The 13,595-nt window shown below is 36.8% G+C and overlaps 1 protein-coding gene across 33 annotated transcripts in view; it reads right to left on the bottom strand.

Moving 5' to 3' along the window:
• PBRM1 (polybromo 1) overlaps positions 1-13,595 on the bottom strand; it is a 123,060-nt gene that overhangs the window by 38,066 nt on the left and 71,399 nt on the right. For all 33 annotated transcript variants that reach the window (XM_031957569.1, XM_031957611.1, XM_031957615.1 and 30 more), the window contains one exon: positions 8,673-8,884. In XM_031957569.1, the coding sequence (XP_031813429.1) occupies positions 8,673-8,884 (212 nt within the window). The remainder of the gene's footprint in view (positions 1-8,672; positions 8,885-13,595) is intronic.

The following is a 13,595-nucleotide window of genomic DNA, read 5'->3' as shown; positions in this document are numbered from 1 at the left end:
AAAGCAGTCAGCCTATAGTAGAGGGATCTTGGTAAACCTCCCAACCACGGAGACCTCCCTTCCCCCCTCCTGGTTCGCTCCAAATGCTAGCCTCTGCTTCTATCCCTGCCTGTGCTGGTCTGTTCCTGCAGCTCAGGACAAACATTTTCTGGCGATCTTCCACATTATCTTCGGCTGGTGAGTTGTTGTACTTCCAATCTTCGTGAATTTTACCAGTCAAGCGCTATTTTTGAGGCTGAATTTAATAATTGGTAGTGAGGGTATGAGAGGCTCAAAAAGTTGCATGTGCCTTCTCCTCCATCTTCTATTATTCACTTTCTGACTTTGTCCCTCTGATGGTGGTTTCCCCAAGTGCTGGATCTCAAAGGGTCTCAGCTTCCTTCCATTCTGGGCAATTCATAGTTTGTCAACATAAGTCACTGTTTTGTGATTTGGAGGAACAGGTCTGGCTCCACTTTGGGCTTTCTCTCAGAGCCTAGAGGACACTTTCCCTCAAGTTCAGTGGAGTGCTGCATAGTTCCTCTCTAAACTTTCCAACTCAATGGTGTTTTGGCCTGTTCTTTCTGTTTGTTGGTTGTCTGTCTCCAGCAGAACAGAGCACTGCTAGACTGATAGCAGTCAGGGCTGATTTTTATCCATTGAGGTTTGAATTTCTCTTTTCTTGGAGGAGAGGAGGGTGAAAAAGAGTTCTTTTGTCAGTTGCTTTTATTTTTGAATTTAAGAAGTTTTCAGTTCCATATTCTCTCCCTCCTTTCCCAACCCATTGAGAAGGCAAGAAATGATATTCACTATACATATGCAGTTATGTAAAACATTTTCACCTTGGCCATGTTGGTAATCCCCTTCCCCCACCCCCCACCTTTGAAAGTAAGAACAATGAAGTGAAAAAAAAAATAGTGTATCAATTTTTTCTTTGGAATTGGATCAATGTGTTGATCAGAAGAGCTAAGCCTTTCACAACTGACCAATATTATAACACATCTGTTACTGTGCAGACTGTTTTCCTGCTTACTTTACTTTGCATTGGTTTCATGTAAGTTTTTCCAGGTTTTTCTAAAGTCATTCCCATTACCACTTCTTACAGTATAATAGTATTCCATCATAAACATATATCCAACTTATTTGGCCATTTACCAAGTGATAGGCATCTCTTCAGTTTCCAATTCTTTTCCACTGCCAAAAAGAGCTGCTATAAATATTTTTGACATATGGGTCTTTTAAAAATCTTTTTGAAGCACAGATCTAGTAGTGGTATTGCTGGGCCAATGCAATGAATATATGCATACTTTTATAGCCCTTTTGGGCATAATTCCAAATTGTTCTCCAGAATTTTTGAACTAGTTCACAGTGCATTAGTGTACCTATTTTTTCCATATCCTTTCCAGCATCTATCGTTTTCTTTTTCAGTCATGTTAGTCAATCTGATAGGTATGAACTGATATCTCAGGGTTGTTTTAATTTGCATTTTAGTAATTATTAATGATTTAAAGCATATTTAATATGATTATTGATAGCTCTGATTTCTTCTGAAAACTGTTCGTATCCTTCAATCATTCACTGGGAAAAAATGGTTCTTATTTTTATTAATTTGGCTTAGGTCTCTACATAATTGAAAAATGAGACATTTATCAGTGACACTTGCTGTAGAGTCCAATTCCCCTCCCCATCCTTTGCTCCCCATCCCCAGGTTCCTGATTGCTTTCTAATTTTGGCTGGATTAATTTAATATAATCAAAATTACCCATTTTTCACACCCTTTGATCCAGCAATGTCTCTACTGGGTTTGTATCCTAAAGAGATCATAAAGGAGGGAAAGGGACCCACATGTGCAAAAATGTTTGCAGCAACTCTTTTTGTAATGGCTAGAAGCTAGAAACTGAGTGGATGCCCATCAGTTGGAGAATGGCTGAATAAGTTATGGCATGTGAACTTTATGGAATATTTTTGTTCTGTAAGAAACAATCAGCAGGATGATTTCAGAAAAGCCTGGAGAGATTTTCATGAACTGATGCTAAGTGAAATGAACAGAACCAGGAGATAATTGTACACTGCAACAATAAGATTATATGATGAGCAATTCTGATGGATGTAGCTCTTTTCAACAATTTAGAGATTCAGGCCAATTCCAATAGACTTGTGATGGAGAGAGCCATGTACACCTGAGGAGGGTAGCCCCGAAACTCTAAAACTCCTTGAAGGATAGATTCTCCATTAATCTCTAAAAGATCCTGAGAGACTGCACCAGCTCCATTGATAACACCTGTTACTGATTAAGCTTCCAATTGAATTAAAGAGCCTCATTCAATTCTATTCAATTCCAGCTCAAACTCCACCCACCAGCCTCCATTGGGAGCAGGTCTCAGCTTGTAGCTAAGACTTCTATTACAAAAAGAACCAATTTTAAACTAACTCCTTTGCAGAGGACCTAACATGCCATGCCATACCATGCCATGCCATGTCAAGGAAACCTCTGCTGAAATAATATTCTCTTTCAGCGTTACCCTCTCTTTATCTTCCTCATCTATTTCCCTAACAAGACTTCATATCTCTCTGTCGGGACCTTGCCACTAAGGAATTCAGCCTTCTCTTCATGCATAGCAAAGGCTGACTTCCCAATGCTTAAAATAAACTTTTTATCAGTCTAGCTTTTTTGGTTCATAAATTCCTTTAGAAGAACTTCTGTGCTGCCAGAAGGGGGTTCCCACAACCCCCTGTCTTGCGCCGATCCTAAAGGAGTTTTAGGGGAGCCAAACCTCTTCATTTGGTTCCCTGAACCCTGGAACTGACATTAACCTCATCATTTAACTCCCTGACCACCAGACTAATTTCATCACACCTAGAGAGAGAAGACTGTGGGGACTGAGTGTTGATCACAACCATGGTATTTTCATCTTTTTTCTTGTTGTCTGCTTGCTTTCCCCAACCCTTTCTTATCTCCCCTCCCCCCTTTGATCTTATTTTTCTTGTGCACCATGATAAATGTGGAAATATGTTTAGAAGAATTGTTCATGTTTAACCTATATTGGATTGCTTGCTATTTGGGGGAGGTTGAAGGGAAGGAGGAAGGGAGAAAATTTTGGAACACAAGGTTTTGCAAGGGTGAATGCTGAGAACTATCTTTGCAGGTTTTTGAAAAATAAAAATCTATTATTACAAAAAAAATCTTTTCATCTTGCAAAAAACAAACAAAAAAGCCCAACAATCCATTTTACCTCCCATGATCTTCTCTATCTCTTGATTGATTGTAAAATCTTCCCTTAACTATAGATTTGACAGGAAAAATTAATCATGTTCCCCTAATTTGATTATAGCACCCTTTATGTCTAGATCATACACTCATTTTGAGCACTTGACATATGGTATGAAATATTAGTCCATGCCTAATTTCTACAATATTGTTTTCTAGCAATTTTTGAACATAGTCTTGAAAAAAACATTCCATTTTTACTAAACATAGTCACAAAATTTTAATTGCATTTATAACCTGTTATCTCTGTGAATCAGGATTTTTCTGTCTTATTCTCAAAGAAGCAGCTCAACATAAGTGGCTCTTTCAACAACAGTATACTGAAATTAAAACTTAGTTGCCAAGAAACAAAATCTATGGTATTAAATTATTTGACTATTCTGATAAACATCTAACAAAATTAAGAAACTAGAAAAATTTATGTACTGAACAAAGTTTTCTTCATGAAAAACAAATCTCTTATTTCTTATTATATTAAATAGTTTATTGAAAGCCAAAGTGTAGAGGGATGAAAAAATGTTGAGAAGCCAACCCCTAACTCAATAAATGCTTTTTTGTTCAAGATTCTAAATCTGTCTTATAACTGATCTGAGATTATAATAGACTATTGTAGAAATTCTCTGAATGTTTCTTGGTTTTAAAAGCCGAACTCAAAAGTCTTATGACTTTTATGAGACTTATGAGTCTCTTTTGATCTCCCTATTTAGTAATATTGTTTTTGTAGATCTTAAACAACATTTTTTAAAAGGAAAAAAACAAAACAAAACAAAACCCCGTGCTAACTGGGTCCACAACAACTTTGTTACATAATATCAACTGGGCCCTTATGACTTCAGGGCAGTCCTTCCTTAACTGATTCACTCTCCATTAACCATTGTGACTTTTAATCCCTTCTCAAATTTCACACTGCCTCCACTTTTTCCTACCTTTCAGCTAAGAACTTCATATTTCATTGAAAATACCAAGGCCATTCACAAAGAGCTCCTACCCTTCTTGTCATCTCCCATCACTCAGTGGCCTTCTATAACTTTTCTCTTCCCTTATGCATGTCTCAAGAAAGACATGACTCTCCCTGCCAAGGATGAACCCCTCTTGGGGCACAAGTGATCTCATTCCATCTCATCTTCTCCAGCAGACTATCCCCTTTCTCATATCTTCAGTCCCTTTCTATCAAATGTTTGCTTCTTTCCCTATTTGCTTAAAAACATGGCTCTCTGATTATTCTATGGGCCCCTTCCCTTTCATAGCAAACTTTCTCAAGAAGGCTTTCTTTAACATTCTTTCCTCTCACTATTTTAACTCTACAATTCTGTTTCTGTCCTTGTCATTCAAATCAAATTGTTGCCTCTAAAGCTATTTCTACTATTATTTCTTAAATGCTAAATTTCACCTCCCTCTTCTTGACCTCTTCACGTCCGACACTGCTAATGACTTTCTTCTCCCTAATGCTTTCTTCTCTCTAGGTTTTTGTGATACTGTTCTACCCTGATTTTTCTCTTCCCTGACTGCTTCTCCTCAGCATCCATTGCTGCATCTTTGTCCATATCAAGCCCTCTAATGGTGAGTGTCCTGGGGCTCTATCCTGGGCCCTCTTCTCTTCTTCTATACTATCTCATTTGATGATCTCATCAATTTTCATGGATTCAATGATTATTGTTATGATTCCCAAATCTACTTATCCAGCACTAACCCCTCTGCTAACCTCTAAGCTTACATCTCTACTTGCCTATTGGATCTCAAACTCCATATGAACTCCCCAAACCTTCCTCTCTTCCAAACTTATGCAGGCTCTCAATCTAAGCATCTTCTCTTTCATTCCCCTTCCCTCCCACACCCAAGCCAATCCGTTGTCAAGACCTATTGATTTGACCCTGGAAGCACTTCTTGATCTCTTTTCAGTCTACCTTCTTTCCTCTGACACTGGCACCTTACTACTGTAGGTCCTTATCCCCCTATATCAGGACTATTCCAATGACCCTCTGGTTAGTCCTCCTAAAGATAAGACAGATCTGACCACATCAATTCTTTATTCAAGAAACTCCAGTGGCTCCTTATCAATTCTAGGATCAAATATAATATCCTTGGTTGAGCATCCCAGTGACACAGGCTGTTTCACACACAAGACACTGTGCCTCAACTCTCCGCCTTTTACCAGCTATCCTCCACACTTAGAACATCTATGTCCTGACTTCCTTGGCTTCCTTTAAGTCTTAGCTAAAATGATACCTTCTAAAAAAGACCTTTCCTGTTTCTCCTTAATTTTAGTTTTTTTTCTCTGTTGGTTATTTCCAGTTTATTCTGTATATAGTTTGTTCATACCTAGATGTTCGCATATTGTCCCCATTATAATGTAGAATGCCTGAGAAGAGACTATTTTTTGCCTTTCTTTGTTATCTGTAGCACTTAGCACAGTACCTGGCACATAACACGCCCTTAATAAATGCTTGTCTATGGACATGCATTATTTTGCTCTATAGTTATCCTTGTATCTGTCAAATTTCTTGTAAGCAAGGATCATGTCAACCAAATTTAATATCGTCATTTAATGTCTCAATACAGGTCTATATGAAGCATAATAGATACTTAGTCAGCATTTGTTGATTTGAAAGTAAAATGCTCAAAATAAACAGCTATTGATGCTGAGTGATATGAGCAGGACCAGGAGATCATTATATACTTCAACAACAATATTATATGATGATCAATTCTAATGAACATGGCACTCTTCAACAATGAGATGAATCAGATCCATTTGTTCAATAATGAATAGAACCAGTCACATCCAGCGAAAGAATTCTGGGAAATAAGTGTGAACTACTACATAGCATTTCCAATCCCTCTTTTTTTTGTCCACCTGCATTTTTGATTTCCTTTATAGGTTAATTGTATATTATTTCAAAGTCCAATTCTTCTTGTGCAGCAAAGTAACTGTATGGATATGCATACATATATTGTATTTAACATATACTTTAACATATTTAATATGTATTGGTCTATCTGCCATCTGGCGGTGGGAGGAAGGAGGAGAAAAATTGGAACAAAAGGTTTTGCAAGGGTCAATGCTGAAAAATTACCCATGGATATATCTTGTAAATAAAAGGCTATAATAAAAAAAATTAAAAAAAAAATAAACAGCTATTGAACATGACCTTTTCATAAAAGAAAAAGACAAAAATCTATAAGCTCATTCATGACTAAATTATACACTGACTTATTTTAAGGTACACAAGAAAGTCTGCAATACTCCAAATATTTTGTTTCTTTAAAAAAGGGTTCATCAAATAATCTATTCATTCAAACTCCACAACAGTTACTGTTGGTGAATCCTGTGAAAAACCATCTAGTATTCTGTCTGGATTTACTGTTGGATTTACTGACAAAAGATCCTCACACGTGGCCAAGAGTAACTGAGGAGGCCAGTATGAAAACAAAGATGTCTTTTCTACATAATATGTTGTGTAAGCTACTCAAAAGAATGACTCATTTCCAATTTAAAGATAATGCAGGAGTGAAGCTCAACTAGCTTTGGGCATATGTTACCTTCAAAATTTTAAAGTTTTTTGCTAAGCAATGATAATCAATGCAAACATTCAAAATAATTTTAAGGATCTCCTTGGTAGCATTAAATATTTTCTGAATGGAAAATATGCTCAGCTTAATTTAAATTACACAACTCAGAAGAAGCCCTGCATTTGAAATCAAAGGGCCTGGGTCTAATCTTGGCTATGGTACTAACAGAACAAGCTGTCTGGCCTCTCTGGGGCTTAAAGTCCTGGAAAATGAAAAGGTCCAACTGGATCCATGTCAGGGTCTCTTTCTAGCTCTAAGACTATGAGATGATGACCTAGTTCCATGTACTCGGTATGAGGACATACTAGGTGGCAGCCATGAAGACAATTTGATTTATGAATGACAAATAAAATTTTCCCAAGGTTAGCTACGGACCACCTTTGCTGAAGTCCTTCTCTAGTGCCTCATGTAATATGGATATGACACTGGACTGGCAAAAGAGACGTTAGTGGAACAGAAGGATGCTAGATCAAGCTGAAAAGGCCATGATTATGGAACTATCTGCCATCTGAGTTAAGTTCACAGAGGCGTGTCACCAGGTAGACTGGAGAGGGCTGAATTTTTTGGCCAAAGCAACTCTCAGATGTTCTATGAGGCTATAAAAGTGTGATTTGTGACAATGAACAGAATGCTCTCAGCATTTAAATTGCCTCTTCCTAAATAAAAGTAATAACAATAATGATGATGATATAAATAATGATATGATAAATAGCATTTAAACAGTGCTTTAACTTTTGAAAAGCCTTAACATGTTGACTCATTTGATCTTCACAACAATTCTGTGAGGAAGATACTGTTATTACCCACATATTACAGATAAGGAAACTGAGTAAGATAGAGATGAAATGACTTGCTCAAGTTCACACGACCAGTAAATGTCTGAAGCAGGACAGACAACAACAGCTTTATCTGACTCTAAATCCTATGGTTGAACTATAGTTGTAGCCGAACCTTTTGGATAGACAACTCCACTGTTCAAGTGCTGACTGTCTAGGCCCCAAGCTTCTCCTCCTGAGACTTTGCATTAGAATTTCCATCAAAGGCTATGCTGGAACAAGGGGAAGGAATTAACTTCAAGAAAATAAGTTTTGCTCTTTAACCAAGTAAGTTATTTTGTTGGAAAGACTGAAGTAATGGGCTAGAAGGAAATCTGTACATTCCAATTATTTATGCTAACTCATGATTCTATCGCAGGAAAAATATTGCAAATTGACTATAGCACAAATCTGTTTGTAATGATTGCAAGTCCAACAACAACAAAAAAACACTCCTTAGCCCATAAATGGTTACAAATCCTGACAGATGGTAGCAAGCTCTTATTGACATGGCTGCAACAGAATTCTTTATGATAAATATTCAGTAAAATGATTTTTTTCTAGTTTGCACATGAGCAAGTTTCTGTCTCATTTTTAAAAATTTAGAAAAGCAACTCAAATTCAAGTATGTTTCTTGGAAGAAATACAAGATTGCATACGATGAGCCTATTTTGAAGAAACCTTACTAAGAATGAATGCATAAAATGCCTCCTAGCTTGTCAGATTCTTATTTGCTTGTCTGTCAACAAATTAAGAAGTTCTAAGCTCTTCTGTGAACTTTGTCATATTTTTGTCTACAGAGTCAGAGAAGGCATCTTTGTTTGCTATGCTGTCCCTAGATTTCCAAGCTTTTCAAGCCCTATGAAGAAATCTCACTGTGATGAGGATGCACACAGTTCTCTTAAGGACCTCTTTTGTAGGAGACATAATTTAAATTATGATTCTTCATTTACAAACTCAGGATACTTTGATATTGAGGGATTTAACAAAATAAGCACCAACTTTCTTGGTCATTTAAAAAAAAAAGAAAAGAAACTCACCTCTCTTTTCTTCTTCCCTTTTAAGTTTATCTTCTTCTATTTCTTTTGGTAATTTTTCCTTTTTCTCTTTCTCCACATCATTATGGAGATGCTTTGTTGTATAACTGAGTGCTGGTGACAGCAGGATCTCTCCATTCTTGCAGAGCTCATCACGGATTTTAATGAAGAATTGTTGAAGTTCTACTGCATCTTCATATATTTCTGAATCTGTCCTGGAAGGACATAGGGTACATTTTCAGTTGAATTATTATCATTACTCTTCTTTTCCTATGTCTTCTCATATGTATCACATAGCATTAAAATGAGCATTTGTTCTGATAATGAATACAATTCAGGTACAAAGAAATAATGTGGATAAATTTCTAAGGTATCAATAAAAAAAAAAAAAGCTTTTACTTGTTTAATTACTATTTGTAATGTTGTGTATACTTCATATCACCTATGATATATGCTTAGCAAATAGACAGATGGCTTCTTAAGTTGAAAGGAACATTCAAATTCAACCATTCAATGGGAAATCACATTTTCATCATTATAAGGTTTTGTTATAAGGCTTGAAGGGCTTTTGGTACATCCAAATACATCAAAGTTAGCATATAAATGTTTGCAATACAGGGCATATACTACTAGATTTTACATAATTCTCACAGGTGGACTAGCATAGGTTCTGTAACTCTTAAAAAAAATACTTCTTAATTAGGGAGCAGATGTCAAAGTGAATAGTATCCTTTCAACTTACCTTATTGCAGCACTGGCTGGGTGAGTTAATGGGACACAATATTCAAAGATGTGAGTTATAAGACTAGTAATTGGAAGAAATTCCCAAAATAGTTATAGAACTTTAAAAAAGGGCATCAACATCAATTTTATTTCCAAATACCAGTTTTCATTTTCATTTCATTGTTGTTATGAAAAATGTTTCTGGACAACTAGGAGACTGTGACAGGAAAATGAGGTTCAGAAAGATTAAGTGGTCTGGTCCATGGTTGTTATCTCCAATAAATATCAGGACAAGTCCAGGCCTGGGGGTCTCGATTCACAGTCCTACTTCAGTACAACGTTACCAAGTAAGCTCCAGCTCAACATTTTCTCATACAGAAATGAGCACCAGTTCCTCATGAGGAAATGAGGTGGCTGGTAAGAACATAAATGAATTTTGAACATTGGGGCCTGAAAAGTATCCAAGAAGTTAGGTGCCAATCACATATTCTATCATGTAATCATTTTGTCAAGATAGGAGGTCATTTTTGGCAGTGCTATTTCTGGGACAGGAATGGCAGTAATGTACATAACAGAGTTAGGTCACAAGTGCCTCTAATCAAAGGAATTTAAAGAATAAAACTTCTATGAAGCTATTATTTGAAATTTAAAACTTAGAATAAATGGAAGAGTGTGGCAAAGAACTTGGTTTTTCTTGAAAGATATCTAAGCACAATCTTTTTTGGGTACAGAAGTAGTCAACATTTTCAGAAACACTGAGAGCTATGCTTTCCTGGAAAAGTGTTATAGACACATAAATACCAATGCACTCTCAACTCTGAAGCATGTTCTGGGTATTCTGAAAGCTAGTTATTGAAAACACTGAATGGGTAGCTGCAGGTAAATAATATGCAATTTTAAGTTAAAGGTCATTTGTATATTCAGTGACTATATAACTCTTATGTGAGGAGGTGGTAAAGAAGCTTTCTTGATATAAATGGCACCAGGTAATCAACAAATTAATGGTTAAAAGAACGTGAGTAGAACAACAGGCTAACTTTTTCTGTGGAAAATGGTTAGTTTTTTTTTTTTTTCCATATTGAAGGGAAAGATAGAATAAAAAGGTAAAAGACCTGATTCTATTCTAAGGCAAACATTCTGGTTAATTTATGGGAAAACTTTATCAAAGGAAGCAGATAATTTAAGGAAAGAAATTATGAATTTTTCGAGGTCTTTGACATACTTCTCTTGTCCCTGTGTATCACACAGGTCTTACTTACCTGTAGAACTCTAAGTGCAGCAGAGTGGAATATTTACTCCAGAAGCAGTGCCAGCAGATGAAAGTGGAAAGTGGCCAAATGTTTGAAACTACAGTTCAAGTATAAATATTATGCATTTTCTTTATAAGTAATGAAAAAGGCAAAGCTTCCTTCTCAATGTCACTCTTGCATTTTTATGAAATACTACTGTCCAACAACTTATTCACATTCTCCACTGCAATGTAATGAACTACAGAGGGTCAAATCCTTTGTTTTAATAGTCATTTAAAACTTTTTTGTAAATTAATTTTCTAACTGAATCACAAAGCTACTTTGTTGAGTTCTGAATCATTTTCCTGTCTGCCCAATGAACATTTATGGAATGCTTGCTGTGTGTAGTTATTGTCAGGGGATGGGATAAAATTAAGTATATGGAGAGTGAGAGATGAATAATTTACCAACTAGATGAGCAATAAGGAAGATAAACCATGACAGAAACAACCTATCTAAAAAAGGATGCCTCAAAGTATGCCTTTACGATTCTTCTAATACTGTACCAAATGACTGATATGATTTCCTCTTTTCCTTTCTCCCATCTAAAGAATCTGTCCTAGTTTTGCCAGATTCAAACAGCCTATGGATTTCTTGTCCTTAAAAACGGTTATGTCATTTATTGTACAATTTGAGATATAGGGGAGTTGGTAACCAAATTTTCTGCAATGAAAACCTTTCCGAACAAAACAAAGTGGCTTCCTGTGGGTGACAATTTAGGAAATGCAGAGAAGCCACACAGTAGTCTCTGTGTCTAAGTGCAAGCAGCAATGAGCCCAGATCCCACCAGGTAAGGAAATCTACAAGGACAGGACATTTGGAATTTGGGGTAGGAACTTCTGACTTCTGGGACTACTAAAGCAAGTTTGTCCCAGTAGGAGATCTGAGCTTCAGTTTCTTTGTAAAATATATGAACTGGATGAAATCCCAGACTCTTAACTCTCCTTGTATTTCCTGGCAATTTGGTGAAACCTATGGAACCCTTCTTAGAATAAAGGATAAAAAAAATAATAATAATGAGGAAAATAACCAGTATTTAAAAAATACTTTGAAGTTTGCAAAGTAATTTACAAATATCTCATTTTATCCTCACAACTCTGAAAGTTAGGCATAATTATTATTATTTTTGACTGTAAGATGAGAGAACTGAGGTAGACAGAGGTTAAATGATTTGTCCAGGGTCACTTAGCTATTTGAGGCTGGATTTAAACTCAGGTCTTGTGCTCTACCCACTGCACCATCTAGCTGCCTCATAATAAGATTATAAACAAAATGAGAAAAACAACATTTTTCAGAGGTTCAAGGCTACTCTGAAATCCATCCATAAAAGGGAGCCCACAAATCCTTCAAGCTCCCTCTGATTCCAACCCACAGCCCAAGGATTTCAATCTCCTTAAATTATCCAGAGGCAGCACAGTGTAGATGAGGGGAAGACCTGGTTTCTAATTCTGCCTGATACCTCTTGGTTCTTCATCAGCAGACCTGTCACTGCTCCTGTGTGGCCCAGACTGTCAATCTCAGGCAAGCTGTAGTTCCTCAGCAGCTCAGGGAGTGAAAGCAGAGGTCTGGAAGGGCAGCCTCCCTCTAAACCACCTCCCCCAAACTCTTACTACTAAGCCCTAATGTACTAAAAGTCTCTGCAAGTACTACGAGAGGTCCACTATAGTCTCAGGGACACCTCTGAATTGTCCAGTCATGTAGTCCAAGGCACACCTACAGAGGAAGCCTCTCTACACAATCTTTACCAAGCAGCTCACTAGCCTTGTTCACAAGTAGAGAAGAATTCAAGTCCTACCTGAGACCCTGGACAAGGCACCTAATTTCTGCCTGGCTTAGTCCCCTCATCTATAAGTAAGGATAACAACAGCACCCACTTCTCAGGTTACTGTCAGGATAAAATGAGATAATAAATGCCAGCTGTTGCCACTACCACTACCATTACAACTCTTATTCCTCTTACTAGACAGCCAATTGTATTTTGGAAACTCACTTTCTTTTCTTTATAACAGCTCATTATTCAAAGAAAGTAATAAATACAATATCTAAGTAACTTTTAATGTAGGGGTTCTTAAATTGCGGTCTGTGAACTTTAAAAAAATTTGGATAATCATTTCAATGTAATCAGTTTCCTTTTAAATTCTAACATATTTTGTTTTAATGTTTTTAAAATCATTATTCTGAAGAAGTCCATACATTTCACCAAACTGACTGCCCAAAGGGCCTATAACCTCCAAAAAGGTTAAGAATTTAAAGAACTTTAGCTCTTTACCAACTATCTTTTTTTTTTTTACCCCTCAAGTATGCCAAGAAATCACATAGAATACATGAAAGGGTCTTCAATTGAGAGTCCTGAGTTTTAGATCTGACTCTTGGCTCTGCTTCTTATCAACTTGACTTTGAGTAAGTCCTTTAACTTAAATGACAAGTCCATACTTGGGTTTAAAAAATCAACTGCACAAGAAAGACCTGGTGTGCTATGGATAGACAAGAGTTCATATAAAAAACAATCTGGTGATCTCACTGACACTGAACCATTTGAATGGGCTGCCTCAGAAGGTGCTGGATTCTCCCTTAACGGAACTGCACTTGGTGGAGCTGTCACAGGGCATCTTGGGCAGGTCTAAAGGCTCTGAGGTCCCGACCAACTTTGTTTTTCATTATTCTATGCTTCTTACAAGAGCCTACAAACAGATTGCCTTTTCTGATTGTCATTATTACTGTTGCCGTTGCTGATGACACCGATATCTATTGTGTAGAGGACATGAAGGTTTCCAAAGCAATTTATAGACATGATCTCATTTGAGATAAATAACTTAGTGAGGAAGGTGACCTGATGTTACCTCCATTTTATAGAGGGAACTTACACACAGGGAAGGTGAGGAGCCTGGCCATTATTAGACAGCTGGTAGATGTC

This window comes from Sarcophilus harrisii, chromosome 1 (assembly GCF_902635505.1).
Source record: "Sarcophilus harrisii chromosome 1, mSarHar1.11, whole genome shotgun sequence".
NCBI lineage: Eukaryota > Metazoa > Chordata > Mammalia > Dasyuromorphia > Dasyuridae > Sarcophilus > Sarcophilus harrisii.
The sequence above is the reverse complement of the archived record's forward strand: the minus strand, read 5'-3'. Positions and strand labels throughout refer to the sequence as shown.